The sequence below is a fragment of the Siphateles boraxobius genome, unplaced genomic scaffold (assembly GCF_051911475.1).
Source record: "Siphateles boraxobius isolate OS27281-9 unplaced genomic scaffold, OSU_SipBor_1 46, whole genome shotgun sequence".
NCBI lineage: Eukaryota > Metazoa > Chordata > Actinopteri > Cypriniformes > Leuciscidae > Siphateles > Siphateles boraxobius.
Genome location: NW_027509097.1, coordinates 16,500,192 through 16,524,113, shown reverse-complemented (window position 1 = coordinate 16,524,113; position 23,922 = coordinate 16,500,192). Strand labels below are relative to the sequence as shown.

The 23,922-nt window shown below is 37.2% G+C and overlaps 1 protein-coding gene across 3 annotated transcripts in view; it reads right to left on the bottom strand.

The window, feature by feature from the left end:
• The window catches only part of snx29 (sorting nexin 29), a 139,800-nt gene that overhangs the window by 84,510 nt on the left and 31,368 nt on the right, over positions 1-23,922 (bottom strand). For all 3 annotated transcript variants that reach the window (XM_077201130.1, XM_077201128.1, XM_077201129.1), the window contains exon 15: positions 8,925-9,031. In XM_077201130.1, coding sequence (XP_077057245.1) covers positions 8,925-9,031 — 107 coding nt within the window. The remainder of the gene's footprint in view (positions 1-8,924; positions 9,032-23,922) is intronic.

Below are 23,922 nucleotides of genomic sequence, written 5' to 3'. Positions count from 1 at the left end.
GATCATCTTCACTAACATTCTCTGGGTCCGATTGGTTTTATTGACGCCATTGTTTATAATACACCAAAGCACAAACTACCGGTAAAGGTAAGGAGCGTGACGTTTCCGAAAAACGTGCACTAGGCGGTTAGCGAATCACAACACACTGGGCCAGCTAACCAATCTGAGCCTATCATTGCATATTTTTGAGGGACTGGCTTCATAGAACCCGGAAACCATCAGACCGTGTAGAATAAAGGTAAAATATATGAAAAATAATGCAATTTTTTAAAAACGAAGCATGAACACATGTTACAGTGCACCCCACAAACACAATCAAGCCTTCGAAAAAATGTGTTTTACCACCCCTTTAACACTATACTGGTTATAGTTTCTGTTCACCACTATAGAAGTTTACCCAATTACACTCTTAAAAATAAAGGTTACATAAGGGGTAACATCCTGTGGAATTGGGTTTCTTTTAAATTGTTGCCACGGGTTGAATATTTTTTTTTTCACACTCCAACGCACCTCTCGAAGGATATTTTTGGGCCATTTTTGATTGCCCATTTTTGATTGCCCAGTTTTGTTGCGAAGACCTGGCAAATCTGAAAAGGGAGTTTTCACATCAATACCGTGAAAGAAAATTTCAGTAAGCAGTTCTTAAAATAACCATTTTTTTCTTAGAGTGAATCAATTAAAAATTACAATCACACACCTGCAGGTAATAGTAAAAATGAAAGAATATTAAAAAGATCTCAATAACCTATATCCACTATATAGAACATTTGCTCAATGGAAAGGCTCCATGGAAGTTATAAGTTCTTTATGTAAACATTAATGGCAATAAAGAACATTTATTTTTTAAGACTTTATGAAGACTTCCACTTCTTAGAAATGTGAAAAGGGTAAATACAAAAACAAGGCCTACCAATAAAGACAGCCATTACTTTATCACTTTAGAATGGTAGAATTGCTGTTTGTTTTTTGTTTCCTCTGAATTGAATAAAAAAAAAATTTTTAACTAATCGCCTATAGCCCTAATGACTACCTAGTTAATGTGCCACATGCTGTCCTAAAACGCCATCAGTGAATGTTTCCAAAATACAACCTCCAACAAAATATGAGTGAGATGAGAATGAGATCCTTAAAGAATATGAATGAAAGACAGCGAGCAAGTGAAAAACATGCGGCTAGTAGAGTGGATGAGGACTGTGGTCTGAATGTAATGCCTCAGAGAGTCTGACATGACACTGGTTCAAATTCACACAGTCCTTCAAATCACACTAACTACCTGACTGGACTAGTCATTAGCCTGCCTGGAGTGGTGGAGCAGTGGCTGTAAAGATATTCCTCGACCAACACACTGACCACCAGTGGTCAGAGCCCTCTTTAAGACACCTTCAGGAGTGAAGACTGTAGACCGGAAGTTCAGTAAACATGCCAACCCTGTAGTGATCATACATCCAACCCCGAAAGAAGAGGGATTTTCAGCAGCTCTCGTCATTACTAGGACCTCTCCTGCTTGAAACAGAACAGTTATCCAGACTTCAAAAGACCTCCAAGATGTCTCAAGCGTGAAATATGCTTTCAACTGGCTCCACAGCGCGAGCCTCAAATGGACAAGGCGTTTATATTTGACGTGCTCGCAGTTGTACTGTTCTTTGAAATGACAGGGGGGCGACTCTGAAGAACTGTCCTCTGTTGGACAATCAGTGGTGCGAAGTAGTAAGGTACACACGTAACAATGGCTGCATCCAAAATCACAGACTTCCCTACTATATAGTAGTATGCAATTTCGGACGCGGCCAATGTTAGTTTAGTACACTTCACAAAAACCACATTACAAAAGTATCGTGTAAAGTGTTTGGAGAAGTCTGGCATACAGTACATCACCAAACGTCACTGACATTTTGATAAAAAAATTAAAAATAAATGACACAAATCAATATTGTTCACAGTATGATATATAACATGCATTCACAAAATAAATAAGCTGAATTTCTTTGCAGCTTAAATAAGAAAAAAACAGTAGTTAAAATATGTTGTATTGCAGAAATAAAAGGGTTTCTCAATGTTCTTTTCTCTTAAGATGTTAAGAGTATTTAAATTAACGAACAAAGGATGTTTCTTTTAACAATTGCACTCCCTTACGAAGTTCTTAAAATTTTCCTAAGAACTTTAATTTTTTTCTTAAGATTTCTGTGAATCCAGTACAGAGTTGTCCCATCATAGTACTAAAGAATTCAACTACCGGTACTTGCAACTTGTGTTGTTCATCTGTTTAACCAGATTATTTTTCTATAATTAAAGGGATAGTTCACCCAAAAAATTTAATTCTGTCATCATTTACTCAACATCATGTCTTTTGTCACATGTCTCCTGTGAATTTGACACCCTCATGTCTCAAAGACTGTCATGTCTTTACTCACCCCTTTTTTGTGGAATATAGAAGATATTTTAAAGAATTTTAGTAACAAAACCGCTTTAGTTCCCGACCTAAACTGTTTGGTTACCAACATTATTCAAGATATCTTCTTTAGTCTTCAGAAATGAATACAACTTTGGAGTGGCATGAGGGTGAGTAAATGATGGCAATTTTCATTTTTGGATGAACTATCCTTTTAATTTGTCAGACTTTTTCCACCAAAGTACTATGCTTACTTTACTTAGTGCACATTTTCTGTGAATGTGTTTCTACCTGATCTTGGAAACACAGGACATAGGCCAACTTTGCTTGTTTTTTTTACAAAGGGCATCAGGTCTACAAATTTCACTCATAGTTTGTGCCTGTTATATGTCACAGCTGAGAAATATCCTCTTCATCCTGAAGCTTAAATAGCACTTTGATGTAATCACTCGCATTTTAGCAGGCTTATAAAGGGCATCATATTAAACTGACAGCAGAAGTCATCAACCTTAGTAAGTCATTGGTAATCACTGGCATGTAAACGATAAGAGCAACAAAGATTATTATTAAAATGTATTTATTTTAAAAATTTTATTTTAAAACATTTTTAAAAAACTTGCTTGCATGTGCATACTTGCAGTATTCTTTTCCACAGTCCATCTGAGGTCACAGCACAGGAGCTCAGAGCAAAACATGCAGTCTAAAAACTTTCTGTGCCTGCAGTTCCACAGGGCCATTAACTGGTGTGTAATAGTATTACGACAGCTTCCAAGACAGAAGAACAGTATTCCACAGTGATAATTTGAAAGAAGACTAGGAGAGGAAGTGTGTGGGTTACAGAGAGAGAGAGAGACAAGACGAGAGGCTCCTTTGGTGTTACTTCAGAAGAATGATGACATCTTCAAATCATCTAATGCATTTAAGGTGATGAAAGTACACACTTAAACTCATCTGGCACAAGTGAAACATACCAGAACGGACAGCAGGATAGAAAAATCAATCATTTAAACAGATTTATAGATGTACACAGTACACACAGGTCTTTATATCAATTCACATAGTAACTCACAACTGCGGTCGAGATGCCATTGCTCTTAGTTTGTGTAGCAGCGGAACATTAAAAATATTAATTTAGCCAAATAAATATGCCACAAATGTAATAAATCTTCCATATGGTCTATATTCATTGCTGCTCTTGTGGAAACTGAAATAAATATGCCTAAATTTGTCACCAGAGAAAAAATTGCAACTCTTTTACATATTCAGCTAGGAGCAAAAAGGAATGCCCGCTTGACAACAAAAACTAAATAAAGCCTTCAGAGCTCTATATGTACATTTAAAAACTACAAGGCAGCAGCCCTCACACCCATGTTTGAAAAACACAAACGAGACAGACAGCTCTGCAAAAGGGCCCATAAATAAATGACATGCTCAAAAGGACACACTACTGTAAATACATAAGTTAAAACATACTCCTGCCAAAATATAAGCAGAATATTAAGCTATTACAGCATAGACAGGCTTTTCCCTTCATTCAAAATATTTTGGCGGCCATCAAAGATTTATTTGATAATTTAATGAGACGATATCTGCAGTAGCGGTACTCTGTGATAGTCGGCTGCTATAAAACTCTCCGATGAGTGTTTGTGTAAGCGCTCTGTGAAGAGCGTCAAAGGTTTCTATTTACAACATGATTTTGCAGCATTGAGCTTTGTAGCCAATCACACACATCTGTTGAGCGTGTGAACGTGACGAGCAATTAGAATTTTCATTGTGAGTTCTGCAAGCTAGCGAAACCTTTCATTATAACCATCAAATTATAAATGCTATGTCAATAAGAGATTGCACAGTGTAGACAGCTCCATTGATTATAATGGGAGTTTTCGCAAGAGTGCAGCTTTGTGTACCTTGTGTTGTAATTGACTTCAGTGATTATAATGGCAGCAATCTTTACCCGCTTTCTGTATAAAGCTAATTTATATTTTCATGCTGCTAACTACAACCCCAAATCAGAAAAAGTTGGGACATTTTGTAAAATGCAATAAAATCAAGAATCTGTGGTTTGTTCATTCTATTTAACCTTTTATTAACTTACAAAAGTACAAAGAAACGTTCTCCAATGTTTTCACTGACCAACATAATTGTATTTTGTAAATATGAACAAATTTTGATTTTGATGGCTGCAACACACCCCAAAAAAGTTGGGACAGAGACCAAATAAAAGGGAAAAGATTATCCAAATTAGATTATCCAACTATTTTGAAACAGTCCCCAGTGAGCAGGTGAATTGGTAATAGTTGAGGGTATCATGTTTGGGTGTAAAAGTGCTTCTCAGTCTTTTTAAGCAAAGATGGTCATGGCACATCACTTTGTGCCAAATATCTTGAGAGAATTGTCAAACAATTAAAAAATCCCATTTCTCAATGCAAGATTGCAAAGAATTTATGCCTTTCATCATCTTCCATACATAATATTGTCACAAGATTTAGGGAATCCAGAGAAATCTCAGTCTGTGTTGGGTAAGGCAGTAGACCTCTGTTGAATGTGCGTGACCTTTGAGCCCTCGGAAGGCATTGCACAAGATACCATCATGCTAATCCGTTAAATACAGACACATGTGCACAGGAGTAATTTGGAAAACCATTTTCACTGAACAGTCTGACGCTGCATCAAGAAATGCCACTTGAATATCTGTTACGCAAGGAGAAAGCTTTACAGTTTTTATCAGTTCTATGTGGAGATCCGGCGAGTTCTCTGGGCCTGAGCTCATCTTCGATGGTCTAAAAGACAGTGGGAATGTCTGCTGTGGTCAGATGAGTCCATGTTTCAGCTGTTTTTGGGAGAAAATGGATATCGAGTTCTCAGTCCCAAAGACGATAGGGACCAACCAGACTTTCACCAGCGACAGGTGCAAAAGCAAACATCTGTGCTGGTATTGAGGTGCATCATAGCAAACGGTATGGGTAACTTGCATTATTGAAGATACCATTGACATGGAGGCATGTATTTCGATTGTACAGAGACATAAACTGCCATCAAGATGACATCTTTCCTGGGAAGCAAGACAATGGCAGGCCTCATTCTGCACGTGCTCAAACTGAGTGGTTTCTACACACTCTGCACCATAGAAGGGATGTGCCTGCCTGTTTACTGCAGTCCAGATATGTCTCTTATGGAAAATGTATGACCCATCATGAAAAGGAGAATCAGGCAACGATGACCACAGACTGTTGAGCGGATGTCTTGTATCAGACAAGATTGGGCAAATATTCCACTGGCAAAACTCCAACAATTAGTATCCTCAACTCCCAAATGATTCAAAATTGTAACTAAAAGGAAAGGTGAAGTGACACAGTGGTAAACATGTCTCTGTCCCAACTTTTTTGGGGTGTGTTGCAGCCATCAAAATCAAAAGTTGTTCATATTTACAAAATACAATTATGTCGGTCAGTGAAAACATGGAAAACATTTCTTTGTACTTTTGTCAGTTAATAAAAGGTTAAATAGAATTAACAATTCACAGATTCTTCTATTGCATTTTACAAAATGTCCCAACTTTTTCTGATTTGGGGTTGTACACTTTACAAAGTTTCTGAATTGACAAGCATATTTAAAAGCACGACTGAATCTGACTAATAGATATAACCATAGCAATGGACGGAAAAAAACAATCTGATACTGTATGTCAAATGATCTGTGCATTAGGTCTTGGTGTGTAAATGCAAAATAATAGACCTGCCACTTTTTCTGTGAATGAGGCATTTGTTTTCTGTGTAATGTGTTACTTTGCTGTTTTAAAACTTTTATAATCAGTAACTCAGTGACATTTTACATATAAATTTACAGATTTTTAAAATTTACTTTGTTTTATGATCTGTCTTGGAAGTGATTTTTTTTTATTTCATGAAATAAATAGGATAAGTTAATATTACAAACTGTTTCTTTGCATCTATTTTGGATTTATTGTCAGTATTGGGTTTGCAGTTCACATGGGTAGGGTACTTTGTACTGTGTATGTGGATGGCCGTGCATCTTGAACCAGGAAAAACCCTAATAGAGAACTATATACTCAATGAATTATTCCTTCAACCTTCGTTATATATTGTCCAGCCAGTTCTGTAAATGTTCGACAAGTCAATATGACTCACAGCACATTTACAACAAATTACAGTCACAGGTTTCAAAATGAACTTAGACTGCATTTAAAGTAAGTAATGTTGAATCTATACATTTCACCTTTCACAGAAATCACACACACAATGCTACCAGAAATCGAAATAATTTTCAAAAGTCATCTCTGACATTACCAGGGCTCAACATTAAGGATTTTTTTCTGAGGGCCAGTGGTTTAAATTTTTACTTGCCCATTTGGTCCCACCATTGAAAAAGTAATAAATAAATGTAAAAAAAGTTCGTTTTCATTGCGTTTGACCATTGCGAACTAAATAAATAACATTATGACAACAAATATCAGATAGCAGCAAAATATCACAATTCTCGATTCCATTTTTGATACCACAGCAAAAACTACTAGCCTACCTAGGGCTGTTCGATATAGCTAAAAAAATTATCACGATATCTTTCATATCGTTCGGTATCGATAATTATTGACATTTTTTATAAGCTTTTTTTAAAGGCAAACAACAAATTATATTAGTTTTAGCAGTCAAAAACAAAATAAACTGTAAATAAACCCTTTATGTCTTGTATCAAGATAAAAAAGTTGAAGAAACTCTTGAACAAATAAAATGTTACAAATTGTGTGCAATGAAGAAACTCTTGAACAAATAAAATGTTACAAATTGTGTGCAATGTAAAAGTGTAACTGTAGATCAATCAAGGTAAACTTTGAGGTAGATCAACATCTGTAATAAGTAGGGGTGTAATGGTTCACAAAATTCCAATCTTTTTCCTACATCTTGAAACTTTTAGTTTTATAAATGGGGGTAATCTTTGAAGGATGAACAAATAATGTTTTGGTCATCACATTAAAAAATAACATTTAAATATGATAATATTTGAGTTTTGTAGTGCTGGAAAAAGATGTGTGATGTACTTGAAAGCATTTTACTATTTCTGCCAAACTTCCATGGTTACAGTTAGTGTTACTACATTAAATCCATGGTGAATGTTGCTGATCTGTGGACTTAAAGCCAACAACTAGTTCATTCATGGAACAATGTTTCTCCTGGTTTCCACGTCAGCGCTGTTTGATCCGTTAATAACGGAGAAATTTGAATGCTTTTCACTAGATCTCGCAGCGATGTTATTACTTCTGTGGCGAATTCAAATGCTTTCTTTACTGGATCTCTCAGTGCTGTGTAGTACCAGTGTCGCTTGATTAAGATCGGCTTAATCACAATATAGCACAAAATAATGAGTAGCGCAGTTTCGTTCTGCTTTCAATACGTTTGCCATATGATGTTGGGCAACGTTGTGGTGGTCGCGCCATTTTTAACTTCGCAGTCCACTTACGAATCACGGTCGAATAGAACGCACCTTCAGTCAACATGAAGAGCACAGTTCATGGATGTATAGCAATGACAGACGCGTTTTTAGACGCGATATGTGAACGGCCCTAAGATCTACCCCGATGCGCGTGCATTTTAATGAAAATATCGAATGCTATATCGAACGTTTTTTATATCGTTACCGACAATGGTGTACCATCGATAAATACCGATACCGTTTTAGCCTACCTACTATAAATTTCAAATATCATAAAAGACAAAAAAAGTAAACAGTCAGTATTAAAATATAACCAAATAATCAAATTATGAGTTCTTTTCAAGATTTTCAGGTTGGTCTAACAATAGTTTTCAGGTACGGAATTTGAATAAAGTAATCAAATGTAAAATAACATTAAATAAATTAAATATAGATTAATCCTCATTAAAGTTACAAAAGTTATTAAGTCGAAAGCAGTGAGTGATCTTTTTCTTTGTCCTTTGTTGTTTGACAGCAGCAGTTATATTAGGCTGCTGTCACTTTAAGACCTAATGTTCGGATTGAATATAGTGTTAAACATGCATTTTATTTCTCAACTGTTCACGTTCACTTTAGACATAACCGACTGTGTTTACGAAGATACTCTCCAAGACGGGTATTTTGACAATTTCGTATAAATGTGTATGTTCAAGTGCCAAAAGACTGAATTTGCGCGCTGTCTGAGAAGAGGCTTTCTGGGCACGTACAAAACTTCTCACCCAGCACCCGAGTACTGAATTGAGTTTTCTTTAGCGTCTTCTTGAGCATAATATTATTATATTTAAATTTATATTTAAACTGGCAAACTGGCTTAAAAACACGTGCAAATTATAAACTTTCGTGGCGATAAGGTCCTGCCATGTCCATCAACTGTCCCGAGCGTCGTTTACACTAGCCCTATGCCATCGTGCAGTCCTTTTTGTCAAGCCCTGATTATTAAACCAGTTTGTTGAAATTTGAAGTGGTAAGTGTTGGTTTACATTACATGACACTGAGGTTTCAGCAGGAAAGGGCAAGTGTTGCATGCTAATGAAGCTTTAGTACTCACCTCGATGAGTTTACGCTCATAGGTGGCAGCCAGTTCCTCTGTATCAGCCACGGACCGGTTTTGGGCGGCTGGAGGGGGACCATCACAATTCCTTTGAATGGTCAATGCTAGGAACAAAATGTAACACACATTAGGAGGTGCAATCAAATGTAAAATAAATAAACGGCCGTCTTCCAGCACAACCAATGGCATTAGTTAGGGGGCAGGGACTAATTGTTTGATAAACAATGGAAGACGAGAGTTAGAAGTTCCAGTATAAGATGTCTGGAAACAATTATTTTTGCAACCAGCAATTGGGTGGCACTAGAGGTGGAGAAATTTCTCACTTCAGCTTTACGGCAAGATATAAAAATTCTGTTATTTCCTTTATATGATTATGTCTTGTAAAAGTTTGTGAAAAACAATAAAATCTGAGATGCTGGTTGTTCACACCAACAAACTTGGGCTTCTTCCAGTGCCGCGGAGCTGTAGCCTTTAAAATCCAGTGTAATTTAGTTTCAGCGGAGCCGCCTGTGAAGGCTGAGATCTGTTGAGTTCATAAGCAGCAAAACAGAATCTTTCACCAATTGAAAACTCAATTAAAATCTGCAACTTTCACAACACAAATGTTGCTTGAGGCGCCACAGGACAGCAGAGACGAGGAAAGCAATAAGAACAAAAACGCAACCCCGGACCTGGACGAGTTTCAACAGAACAGCTGTTAGACTCTCTCATTTCATAATTCTCAAAGGAGAAAGAAAATCCGGATATTTCCAGACCAGAAACAAAATTAGATGCAAAAAGTTTTCTTTTGTGAAAAGCAAAAAGATGTTTGACCAATGGAGGATGTAAAAGTCACAAATTGACTTAGTCGGGTCAGAAGCAATTTTGCATGCTTAAAGCCTAGTGTGAACACATCTTAACACCAACCGCCTGATAAAGGGTGGCTGGATCATCAGAATGGTGGCGATTCGCGCACAAAGACTCCAGAGGGTACGGTTCTGCTGGGGTAAAAATGATAGAGATGAGGAGGTGGTGCTCAGCTAAAAAGTTTGTCATAAAGCTGCGAATAAGTCTATGGAGTACAAGTCAACAATCCTGAATATTATCAGCTCACCCGCACACAGACAACCACCACTTCAGCACTGAGTCTTATCGGTGCTCTGCCAATAGTCTACGCATCCCTTCTAACTCACACACCACTACTGTCAGCAAGAGTGGACTGCACTGAAACTTATGCCAATGTGCAGCTCCACTCGTTTTCAGTCCACCACAATCATGTCTGGAACGGTTAATAATAAATGCATTTATGTATAATGGTAGTGTGTGTGAAGTTTATTACACCGTGGGAAATGGGGAATCTACATATGAGAGTTAATGCTGTGTCAGATCATTTAAAAAAAGTTTTTAGGCATGTCACAGCAGATTTTACATTATATATGTGATCACAAGGCAGCAAGCAATCTACTGTCAATCACAGCTGACATTAGATGATACTTGGTGATGAGACTATTTAATGTGTAAGAATTAATTTAAGTTTTGAAAAATAATCGTAAACCAATAAAATTTCTAAAATGAAACAACTGCTGATGTGATCTCTGTATGTAAGAGTATTCGGTAACACGTTACAATAAGGTTCATAAGTTACCATTAGTTAACTACCTTAGTTAACATGAACTAAGAATGAACAATACTTCTTCAGCATTTAATATTAGTTAATATTAATTTCAACATTTACTAATACGTTATTACAATCAAAGGTTGTATTTGTTAACATTAGTTAATGCACTGTGAACTAACATGAACAAACAATGAACAACTGTATTTTTATTAACTAACATTGACAAATATTAATAAATACTGTAACAAATGTATTGCTCATTGTTAGCTCAAGTTAGTTAATACATAAGCTAACATTAGTTAAAGTAACACCAGGTAACTTTTCAACCTTCATAATATATTTCCTAGTCACTTGTGATGGTACATCGACTTACAATAGGTTGAATGACACGTCTGCCATAGCCTGACGGGGTCTGTAGCGTTTTTAATCATACTTTTAAACTTCGGGGTTCGGGTAGTAACCGGCGAACAAAGAGAACTACAAAACTCGACTGCTTTACGGCATATATGTCACTTCAACCACCACCCCCACTTCCTTAAAATCGCAGGGCTGTCAAGTGTCACGCATTGAGCGTGACAGTCACTCATTTCGGTCTTTTGTCACGCTCTCCCGCCACACATTGTATTTCTCACGCTGATAAACTATTTGTAATATATTTAATATGCCGCAGCGCCCAAAACTCTGGCCGCGCCGCTCTCACTGTGGAACAGGCATGAATTCAAGCGCGTCTGTACTGAGCAGTGGCTCATTGGTTCATGTAGGTTGTCTACAAACCGGAAGGTTGGTGGTTCACTCCCGGTTCCACCTGGCCGAGGTGGATGGCGCCTTGCATGGCTGACACCACCGTCGGTGTATAAGTGGATACGAGAAAATTAGAGGCCATATGTGTCCAATGTGTCCCTGAGCAAGACACTTAACCCCTAGTTGCTCCAGACACGTGCGACCTCTGAAATGTAAGGCGCTTTGGATAAAAGCGTCAGCTAAATGAATAAATGTAAATGTCTCCTCTGGTGTTGTTCGTCTGGTGTTGTTAGCCAATCAGAAAATAGCACTATTGTATCTGGGTAACATTTAACGCAACAACCAATGACACCACGTAGTCTGGGGGTTTTTTTTGTCTGCCTGACTATGTTACGGAAGCTATCTTATCCTCCGTTTATCTTCATGAATCAGATAATGATCATTTGTCTTGCCTCAAGCTATAATGCAAATCGATTTGTAAAATTTGCAGATTTATTTATGGTAGCTTGATATTATAATATTGACGATATAGTTATTATCTACCACTCAAACATTGCATTGAAGTATCATATAGATTCAGTAGAACGGTAACCAATAGACTAGGCTAATATAATGACACTGGCTTGTAAACGTGATCATAGCGATCATTTGTCATTAGAAAAAAAATAAAACCCATGAAATTATATTCATATGACATGATTAAATATATGCCACTGTACCTGGGATGAAGACATTTCACACGCGGCGCAAGCAGAACACCTGCATGTGACCTCCTCCTACAGTGTTCAGGGCTATCATGGTTGTCAACAAATGCACGATGACAGAGTTTACGACAGGACAATACTGTTTCCCAACTGTAGGGGGACCCCGAGAGCAAAAGTTACCTGGTGTTACTTTAATGAACCTTTTGGAAAGTGTTACCGAGTATTCTGTGTGAAAGCAGAAGTCGTATTCAATTGTTATGCCAAACAGGAGGATATCTTAGCGGTGGACCTCATTTATGTTGCCTTCCTATTGATTGGGGCATGTTAGGAATTTTGTTTTGTTTTGGGGCATTAGAGAAGTTGTGCAAATTATACAAAAGCTCTGCAAATTAAAGAATAGATGTTTTCGGTCTAGGCTGTCCTGAGAGCCTCATACGGTGGTGTAGATCATCATTATGTTTTAATATTTTCTTTACGAAGTTCAGAAGGAATCGGGTCTTTTTTTAATCCCAATTCTGTCCAAAAGTTCTCAGAGAACTAGTATCTCAAGAAGCAAGGAGAAAAAAATAAGTCTGAGCATCTTAGCTACTTGTGAGTGATTGAACGTGGCTTTGACAGACATATGCAAAATTAGTCTGTTTACGTGCTGAAGGGGAAAAAAAGAAGAGTTAATGAGGGTGTTGATCAAAGTAATCTTCCATCCATTTTCCCATCATGCAGCAGTCGCTTCCTGTGAGACAGCTTGAGATAACAACAGCGTATCATTCCATCAGCGAGCGATCTCTACTAAGTACAGGACGCAGTCAATTTGACGCCCAGACGTGAAATTGCATATCAAACACTCGTTGCACCTTGAAGAGGGCAAACACGGAGGTTTTGTTGAGCAAGTTTGCTTACAATCTTCTGAACCGTCATTCCACCAAACAATAGTTGACTCAAAAGACAGAACAAGCACAGACTGAGATGTTCTGCTTCTCTATTTGATGTAGGGACCTCAATAATGGGCAAATTATATTTCAGTTAAGGTACTCCAATGGGTTTATCTTTTTGTGCGGTTTTGAGAACGTCATGGCTGTTGTTAAAAAAATTTTTTTAACAAAATAAAATTCTTGAGGTAATTTCTAAATCTAAATATAAAGTAAACTGCTGTATGACTGGCTGTTTTTTTCCAGCATCAAAGAAAAGGTATCTGCTGTGTAATCATGCAGAGCAGACATCTGAAATGTACAATATATATCGATTAATGCATAAACAATAATAATAATACCAATGTCGCACGTCCAACAGAATGTGATAAGGTAAAACTAATTGGAAAGATGTTAGAGACGGTTTTCTAGGACGGTAATTTATTCCTGTGATGGCAAAGCTGAATTTTCAGCAGTCATACTTCAGTCGTCAGTGTCACATGATCCTTCAGAAATCATTCTAATATGCTGATTTGGTGCTCGAGAATGATTTCTTATTATTACTAATGCTGGTTTATGGAAACCACGACAGTACTTTTTTTCAGGAATCTTTGATAAATAGAAAGTTCAAAAGAACAGCATTCATTTGAAACAGAAAACTTTTGTAACATTATAAATGTCTTTACTGTCACTTTTGATCAATTGAATGCTTTCTTGTATGAAGCAATTGAATCCTTCCTTGTATGAACAGTATGAAGTCCTTAAAAAAAATCTCACTGACCCTGTACACTTTTGTGCGTGTATGTATTATGGATATAAATAATTTATATACAACATCAACAATTTTATATTAAAATTTTAATTCAAGAAACTGAAAGAGATTACTGAGCCATATGGTAATGTTATGCCCTACAATGAATCATAAGGAGATGGAAAGCGGCCAGTGTTTGATCAAGGAATCCCTTTTTTTAGCACTACGGTTAAAATAATTAGGCCTGATTTAGCTGATTTATCCTTGTAAGGATCCTCATGCTTTTCTGGATTGGTAATAGAAAATATGCAATGAACAAACAAAAACAAACACATTTTTGGTTTAAAAAAATGCAATTACAAATTCAGCTCAAAAAAAGTTTGATCATTTGCATAAACATGACCATTTATAAATCTCTGAATAAGCATGTGTAATGGAGAACATCAAACAGAACAAATTTCAGTTGTGCTATTCTAAAGCATACAGCCCAAGTAAAAATCTTCTAAAACATTAGGAAGAAGACTTGATATCACCCTCGATTTCCCACTTTAGATACACTTGTACTGTTCTTTTAGTATAAATTTAAAAGAGATTACTTGTCTGTGTGTGTTAGAAATAAAAGTCCTCATTATTCACATTAAGATCAAAGCTATTAGCTTAAGAAACGTTGTCTGCACTGAAAACAGGGAACCAGCCTTGTTGTGGCTCATTAATCTTGAAATTCTGAAAACATCATAAGCTAGAAGCCATAATGAGGATTCAAATCATCCTCCCCTACGCTTTAATAGCCCTAATATAAGCCATGAATGACACATTCATTGATGGCCAGAGTCGGTACAAACACTGTCTAGCCTTTAAAGAAGTCTCGAGGTAGACAGTGTGTCCCTAAACCGGTGCTTTTGGGTTATTTAGCTCATCCTGTATTGCTCAAGTGAGAGGGGAGAAGGGGATGCTTGTTTTTATTAGCAGAGAGCTACTTTATCGGACACTCTAAAATCTAGTTCCAGTCAGTATAATTGACTGCCATTTCTAAAAGTCAATCTAATTGCTTTTTCGTTATTATGGTAATAGTCCTGACAGCGGTAAAGGGAAATCCCCCTCCCCATGAGAGGGACCAGAGCCTACAGACGATTAATTTGCCTCTTCGTCGTAATTAAATGCACCGCGGCTGATAAACTTGCAGATGACTAATGACAAATGTTAAAGTAGGTCAAATCAATTATTTCAACAACCAGCCACTAAAAAACAATGGGGAAAAAGCATCATTCGCGCAGTCTCACAAGGCAACATTAGGCAAGTTCTTTAATGTGGTGGGGAAGTCTTACACTGGCATCGTGCCTGGACAGTTTCTTTAGTTTATGTCTGTCAGCCCCAAGGACTGATGACAAGAAGAGAAAGTGAGACGATGCTTTCAGTCTTCTATGAGTCAGTCCCATCACGGTTTGGTTGTAATACAGCAAAGGTTCCCAAATATTTTATCACTTTACCCCTAAGATCAGATGTAAAATATTTACTTGGAGCACTTTAATTCAATATTTCAATGATTTAATGACACAGTTGCATGTTCATGGTTCTATGATGTCAGTTAAGGGTCACAGAAAATATAATCAATGTTTGTTTAGTATGTGTTTTTATTTTAAATATATTAATATATTAATAAATATAAAATATATAGTGCCTTCAGAGAGTATTTTGCACCCCTTCATTTTCCCATGTTGCTGCCTTGTTAAACTACTTTAAATTATTTTTTTCTTCACATCAATCTACACTCCATATACCATAATGACAAAGCAAAAAACAGAAGTGTAACAACTTTGCAAATTTATTAAAAATAAAAAACATATGTATTCATACCCTTCTCTGGGATACTTTAAATTTAGCTTAGGAGCATTACAATTCCGCTTGCAGATGTTTTAAGAGTAGTTACAACCCGTGGCAAATTCAATTGCGCCCTGGTTTAGAGTGGTGACCAAGAAGCTGATGGTCACTCTAGTTGATCATATATGAAGATGGGAGAAACTTACAGAAGGATAAACATCACTCCAATTATCTGGGATTTTTCAGCTTTTAATATTTAATAAAGTTTTCTCAAATCTGTTTACTGCTTTATCATTATGGTGTATGGAGTGTAGACTGATAAAACTGATGAAAACAAATGAAGGGGTACAAATACTTTCGCAAAGCACTGTATCTACTATATGGACAAGTATTGGGACACACATCTTAATTATTGAATTCAGGTGTTTCAATCGCATTGCCACAGGTGCATAAAACCAAGCAACTAGTGATGCAGTCTGCATTTACAAACATCTGCGAAAAAAAATAGGTTGTTCTGAAGAGCTCAGTGAAATCAAGTGTGGTACTGTGATAGGATGCCATCTTTGCAATAAGCCAGAAATTTCATCCCTGCTAGATATTCCACAGTCAACTGTAAGTGATATCATTGCAAAGTGGAAGCGTTTAGGAACAGCAGCAACTCAGCCACGAAGCGGAAAAACCAGGTTTAAAAAAAAAATAGGTGGAAATTGCAATCGACTTCTTTTTTTCCTCTCAATAACTACTTTTTTTATTTCAAGAATATACAGAGAATCTTGAATATTTTGAATCTGGAATCTTGAAAATTTGGTAATCACAAAATGAAACGTATAATGATCAAATTCATATAATATTATTCATATATTATTTACTTAAAACATATCAGAATACCCTGTCCCTTTTGATAAAAAAAAGTCAAAACAAACATTGTTTTCCAAATTACAGAAGAAGAAATATCTCAGTAAAGGAAAAATCCCAGTATGGGGCAACTGTGTATATTGTTTTGGAAAATGGGTGGCCTTTAAAAAATTGAGAACTGCTGCACTACACAATAACTGAAGCTTACTCATTTGATTAGTATATTAATGGCCTCCCTTTAATCATTCAGTGATGGCAAGTTAAAGGCAAGGGGGTGTACATTAAGCGCTGATATCCCCATCTGTTTATAAAAAGACAGGAGGCTGGATGTCTGCAGCGTGGCCGCCTGCAAAAGTCCTCTTCTGCCCCCTACTACTCTTCTTTTCAAATAGCTGATAAGAGAGAGCCTTTTATTTCATTTCAAATGAGATGTGCTCTTTTCCTGATAGAGGGAGAATTAAAAACCAAGCGGCGGGAGGGCAAAAAAGAAGAATCGCCGTCTCTGCATGCTATTAGCAAGTGTAATTTAGACATTTCCTATTTTGAGGTTTGGGAAAGAGTGCAGAGTGCTAGTCTGATGCTATCACACTCTATTATGAGAGCTAGCTGCCTGACACCGGGTACGATAGTCTCCTCACACTCCCAGCATTCATCAGCAGGGACAGAGAGCACGTTCCTCATAGGGAGCTGAAATGAATCCAGCTGGTGCACCACCTCTGACCAACAGTAATATCCGATGAGCAGAGGACAGCTACACCTTCAGTCCCCAGAGGATTCAGAGGCGGCTGGCTACTGGTTATGAGATACAAACTAATCACAACTCGCATGCGTCCAATTCAGCTGTGCACATTAGAAGCAGCACCTTCGTGAAGAGTTTACAACGTGTGCTAATCGATCACTGCTCTGATTAAACCAATCAGTGCAGTTTACCAAAAAGAGTGGGGTAAGCTGTGTCAGCCCATTGTCCATAGTGCTTTACATGAAAATAAAAAGAATAAATCGCCAATCGTCATATCGCCCAGCCCTAATGTGACTTTTGATCTATTCAATGCATCCTTTCTCAATAAAAGTGTTAATTTCTTTAAAACAAAGAATTTCTTTAAAACAAAAATAACTTACTGACTCTGAAAAGGGTAGTATACATATTTTCAAATGGATAATAAAATACATAATACATGATTTTTGGCACAAAAAAACATGAATTATTAAATGAAACATTTCTCTCCAGATTGATATCTTGCTGGTTAAAATGTGCCAGTAGTTGTGGCTCAACTAACAGTAAGCTTTGCCTCCAAATGCAGGAAGTACTATTACATTTTGAAGTGGGGCCAACATTTCTTCAAAGAATCCGAGGGAGCTCTGACAAAAAGAAACCCGTCGTTCCAAGGAAACGATCAAGGACCCCAACATAGTTGTATATTTAAGCTGTGATATTTCAATTCAAAACATTTGACACACGTTTTCATTAATAACAATTCAATAATCCATTTTCACCTTTCATATTTCACTTCCAAAATATCCTGTTTAAAAATACAACCTGTAACATTCGACAGGCAATTTTCGGTCCATTCTATTTCGCTTCCACAAATTCAGTGGTTCAAATTCGACAGAAAATTCAACATCTCACACCCGGGAACGGCAGGAATATCAGTAGATTTCCGATTGACAATCTCTATAGCTGTTAGTAGACCTCACCAGCAGGAAGTGTAAACGGCTGTTGACCAAGAAAACTATAGAGCAACGGGTGAGAGAGTCATTCATAAAAATGGATTTACAGAAATGGAGCAAGCGGTAAGTATTTGTGATGACTATCAGGGCCAGTATATGCATGGAAAACCTGATAAAGACCTGATAAAGCTGTGTTAACATTTAAGTCTTCACAGTAAGTTTTGCACATGTAAGCAGCTTTCTCTACCGTGAACGAGATGTTATTCCCCGATGCTGATGTACAGATAAAACGTTAAATCCGACGTAGTAGACATATATTTCTCTCCGTTGTTTCTTTTTCTTAACTTTATATTGCAGTGATGTGCTGCAGAACTGGAGATTCCCTCAATATGTCATTCTCCAGGATTCCCCTGCGGTCATTTTAACGCTTAATAGACTAATACAGTAATAAAAAATACCAAACTCCCACCTTATTGGGATTTAGGCTATACCAGATACAGGAACAGGCAAGCGGACTCAGAATATGAACATAGAGCGCAAAGTTTCACGCTGAGCGATTCCCAGTGAAATACTGGCATAAAGTCACATTTAGGGACCGTCTCTAAAATTACATACGACATTGTTACACGTTTCTAACTTCAATAGCATTTGAAGGGAATGACTTACAGTAGTCATAAAACCAACTGTTAAGTGTTCATGTAGGTGCATGTCAGGCATGATGCACAACTTTTGTTGATGTTGAATTTCAGCCCATAAAAATGCAAGCCCCCTAAAAATACAATTGCAAGCAGGGTTAATGCAATGCATATTTTTTCAAGTAGTGCAATTCAACAGGCTTTTTTGTTTCAAAAACATTCAATTTCTTTACTTCCATACTACAGCCATCATATACGATGCTGTGGGCGTTCTCATCTTACCTGAACATACCTGCATATTAAAAATAACACCTTCACTAACCTAATCTGGTCTCAAATACTCGCCGCACAAGCATCCACCCCACGTCTAATTTCCAAGCAACTTGCAATTTAAATGTCATAATCATGTTCAATCAAAGGTGTCATGTAGTTATTATTTTCACCCAGCCTTAGTTAGAATATTAATGTAACTAATAAAAACAAAACATGTCAAACAAAAACCCTTGTCTTGTCAGCAAATTATTTTCCTATTGTTGAAAAATAATGAAGGCATGAGTCAGATCGAACACTTTCCACCATCCATTCAAAACATTTCCTAACAGCAGATGGCAGAGTGAGTTTCCATCTTAAAATCATTACGAACAAAGGACCGCAAGGTTACCACAAAGAAACCCCTGTCAAAGATGTTATTCTGTGCAATTTCACTGAGAATCACTCTCTCCCTGTGGGCAGATTACAATCCATCCACACTAGGATGAGCAGTAAATGCTGCTCTTTCTCAGAGCATCTTTATGTGATAAATCTCCATATCCTGAGGCAAGAATCCAGAAATATCATCAATAGAAAACGTATGTCTGTAGAAATTACGAGGCCGGCTGTGACGTTATGACTTCATTATGTCATGTGCACAATATGTTTGATGTGACTGCAGATTAAGGTCTACAACAAAAAACAATTAAATGAATAGTTCAAGTGAAAATGAAAATGAAAATTCTTTCATTATTTACTTCAAACTGTATGCTGTATAAAAGAGTCATATGAGAGTAACTTGAGACGCACCGATACTACATTTCTTTGCAGATTTCGATAGCAGATTACTCAAAATGATATCTGACGATCCCAATACAGATATCTGATTTTCTTAAGGAAAAAAAACTGAAATGTAAACTCAGCTGCACATAAACACTTGTCTTCATGACAAATTTATTCAGTAAATAAGCTCCTCTCTAAGTGTTTTTATAGGTAACGAACAAACTGTGAACATTGGATAACTTTCCTGAGGCAATTGCAACGTTACATATTGTTCACACGCTGCTTTAGCCACATCTTTCAGTGGTTTAAACACTGATTGAGCGATTACATGAGACATGATACATCTCGGTAAGTTGTACTTTCCACATATCTTTTGATGTTCATGCATGTTTTTCATGTTATCACTTGTATTAAAAAGGAAGTGATTACTCGCACTTAACTGAGGTGTCCCGTCAAATTTATTGTTTCAATTATGTGATAAAATGAACAGAATTTGAAAGCTGAGACTTTGTTTCTTATCAGAAGTAACAAAGCTCTTTGCGATTAATGGATGGGAGGAGCGCAACAAATAATGTTTGGAGAATGGAAAAACCGCAGACCTGGCAACCCTGGCTTGGAACTAATGCTTTCTGTACACCTAAAGACTTTGAAAAGATTTAGAAAAGACTTTATAAGATTATCAGCTCACATATAAAGACTTGGGTTCACAGTTTTTAGTCTCAGACTAAAGACTTGCGATAATATCAAACATGTTTGATATGAAAGACTAGAGACAGACTGGCATAAATCGGGTCGTCGACTGCAGATTATCACCTCACATCTAACGATCGAGCGACGGGAGCGCGCTGAGACTCCAGTAAGATTCCTATAGACTGCCGGTCTTTAGTCTGGGACTGTGAAAATCCTTTGGTGTACGCCCGGCATTAGAAAGCCCAAAATTTAACACAAGAGACATTTTCTTTTCCAACAGTATAAGTTGCAGTCTGACACGCTTTCCCGTCCCCTATGATTGACAGGATATAATCAGCCATGATCATCAGCTATTTTTAAACAACAGGCCGATGGCCAATAGAAAAAATAATTGCTTTTATCAGATACCGATATTTGGCCAAAACATCGGTGAATCCCTAAGAGTAACCACTGGAGTGTATCATGCTCCCAAAAAAATCATTATTGCATTAAAATATAAATAATAAATGAATAAGTATTGAATTGCCAAAATAAGCTAAAAAAAATCAGCTTCACAGACGGTGAACTGAAGAAAAAAAAATCAGTTCTCTAAATTCAGGTTTAAATGGAAGAACCTGCACAGTGAACTGCTGTAATAATAAAGGACATCAGACTTTACTAAGAAGCTGTTCAAGGCTGAGGAAGGACATTCTCTTGCAGGAAATTGAGGCAATCTCCTCCCCTGACATTCATGCAAATACACAAATAAGCTTCAACATGCATATCCGATTTAATCAGCCAGGCACCTAATTACTGTTCAGATTAAACTGCCATTAGATATTAAGTCACCAGTGGCAAAGTGTTAATAAGATTGAGCATTGTGATGCAAACTTTAGATCGCTGTACCCTCACAGTCATATGGAACGTATTTCTGATAAACCTGTTTAACATGAGCTCGGTGTGATTAGTCATCTTAAATTCTCCTCGGCACAACGCGATAAGTCTGAACCAAACTGACCTCAAGCATTTCAACACACAAGCTGTCCTCCATGTTCTTCTGATTTGGCAGCCCATGAATATTATTTTCCCTTGAAAACTCATTATAGTTCAAAAATTAGCACAAGGAGAATAGTGGAAACCAGAAATAATAGAGACATATTTGAAAAGCCTGTAGGTCTAATGATGCTGGAACAATTCCTTTTCTCTATAATAGTGATGGCAGCTGCTGTTTGAGACGTTTATGAGACGAGCTCAGCTGGAGCAAACAGATGGTCCAATAGTTCCTGGTTTTGGCTAAATTTATATCAGATGTCACATTGATGAACTCAGAGATGCAAGGAATAATGTAAATCAGCTCAAACAGTTTGCTGCATGAAAGAAGGGAGGAATACATTTTACCTTCTCGCATCTATTGTGGTACTCTGCAAAAAAGATTTCCACTTGTCAGCAGAAAGCAAGCACTAAAATCCTCAAATGCTTACAGGTCATGGGGTGGGCTGCATCAAAATGTGCATGAAAAACCATGTCAAAATGTCTGTTTGCATAATTAATGCACAGACACCATTATGCAGCCTAAAATATGAGGGTTAGAGTAATACTTCGTGTTTTGGACAAGGCCAAAGAGAAATCATTCTATTCACCGCTTGCAAAATGGGCTTACAATAAAACTTGGCTGCCTATGCAGTAGAATGGAGGTTTTTTGCCTGACTAGAGAAAACAGAGCAAAGGCTGTTGTCTTCCCTTTTGCCAAATAGGTCAGAAACTGGGCATGTTGCCGTCTAAGGCCACTTCAACCAGTTTGCCATGGACCTGCTTGACCAGAGTCAAGTACTGCCTTGCTTTAGTAGGAAATACTACTTGGAAAACTTAATTATAATGGTGTCGACATGTATTGCTCCCAGGTGCAAGAATTTAAAGAGTAAACGTTTAGCGGGAGTGAGTTACTTTTGGTTTCCAGTGAAAGATCCAGTGCGTTGTAGGCAGAGACTAAAGGCAGCAAAGAATAGTAAATACGGAGAGAACACTGCGACGGACAATCTGAAAAAACAGTTTTTGGAGTCTACATTTCAAACTGGATGACTACGAACACTGTTTTATGCGTCCCGAAGCAAAACGCCATTGCATACAGGTAATAAAGCAATAGTATTCCATTTTTATCATAATGCTGTTTAAAGAGTAGACAAAGTGGGATACGATAACTGTTCTGTTAATAACCCTCTGTTGATCTGACTGTCTGTGGGTGGGGATACAAAAATGCTAAAGTAGCTGTAGTTTTCACGAAAGCCTTGAAGCTATCAAAAGTCTGACATTTGCTGACAATTACAAGTGAATTTCTTGATCCAGGTAACACAGAACGAGTAAACATTTACATATGCTACCGACATTGTTTCAATAAAAAAATTTGTTTCAAAAATTATTAATTTGCATAAATTATAAGTATAGCGAAGTATAGTTACAAAATATTACACAAAATAAAAGTGCACTGAATAAATGTTTTTAATTAATTGATAACACTTACAATTACAATAAGGTTAAATGTGTTAACATTGATGATATTGCTGACCGAGGAAGATCTGCATGTAATAAAAATTGACCCCATGTACTTTCTGTTTGTGGCTTTATTGTATTCACCGGTAAATGTTATTCCAAAGAAAGTCTTGATCTTTATTCAAAATGTAATCATTCCTTCTTCCTTTGAAACTCCTCCTCCATTCCTGACAATTCCTTATGGATAAAATCAACCCACTTTTTCTTTTATTGAAAATGTTTTTCTCTGAAAAATAGATTGTGAACAGAAATTCACATTGACTTTAACATTAATTTAAAATCAAAACTATGGTGTTACACAAACCACTTTTTTAATTTTGGCTGGGGTTTGACATGGCTATTAGTGAAACAAAACTGTCATTCTTATTAATTTACAATTAGTTACGCAGAAGAAGACAACAATCACAAAAAGTTCTGGCTCCCAAATGCTTCTCGAGTGCAAAAACTTGCCGGCAGCCATCACCTCCTCAGTCTGGCTGCTAGGTTAACAAGAAACGGTTCGATTAACCACGATAACCATCATGCATGTCGAAGAGCTCAAGTCATCACGCTGAGAGGCACATTAGCATAGGTCAGGTACAAGCAGCGCTTTATTTTACTCTTCATCTCCTCATGCTTTTTTTTTTTTTGTAAGAAAGGCCTGGGGACAGGTTGAACGTCCCGCCCCGCTTTGATAAGAGCAGAAGCGCCAAGCTGCTTCTCTGATGAGCACAGGTCTGTTCGCGTTCCTGGAGGGCCTCAGCATGGTATAGGCCATTGTAGTCCAGCTTCATCTGAATAATGTCAGATAAGCAGCTGCTACTCACCAGAAAGCAACTGTTGAACTGGTTCCTTGTGCTACAATATGTTGCCCTTTACTTCACCCTCACTGTATAGCTGTCATTGTGCAAGACGAACACAAAGTCAGTGATGTTACAGGGAGAAAACACCAAGGCATAAGTATGGCAAGTTTGAGGGCTTGTTCGTACTAGACGGTATAGAGAGATTTTTTTATTTTTAAACAAAAGTGTTTGTTTGCCATCTTGAAACATTTAGTTTTTCAAATGGGGACAATCTTTGAAGGATGAACAAAT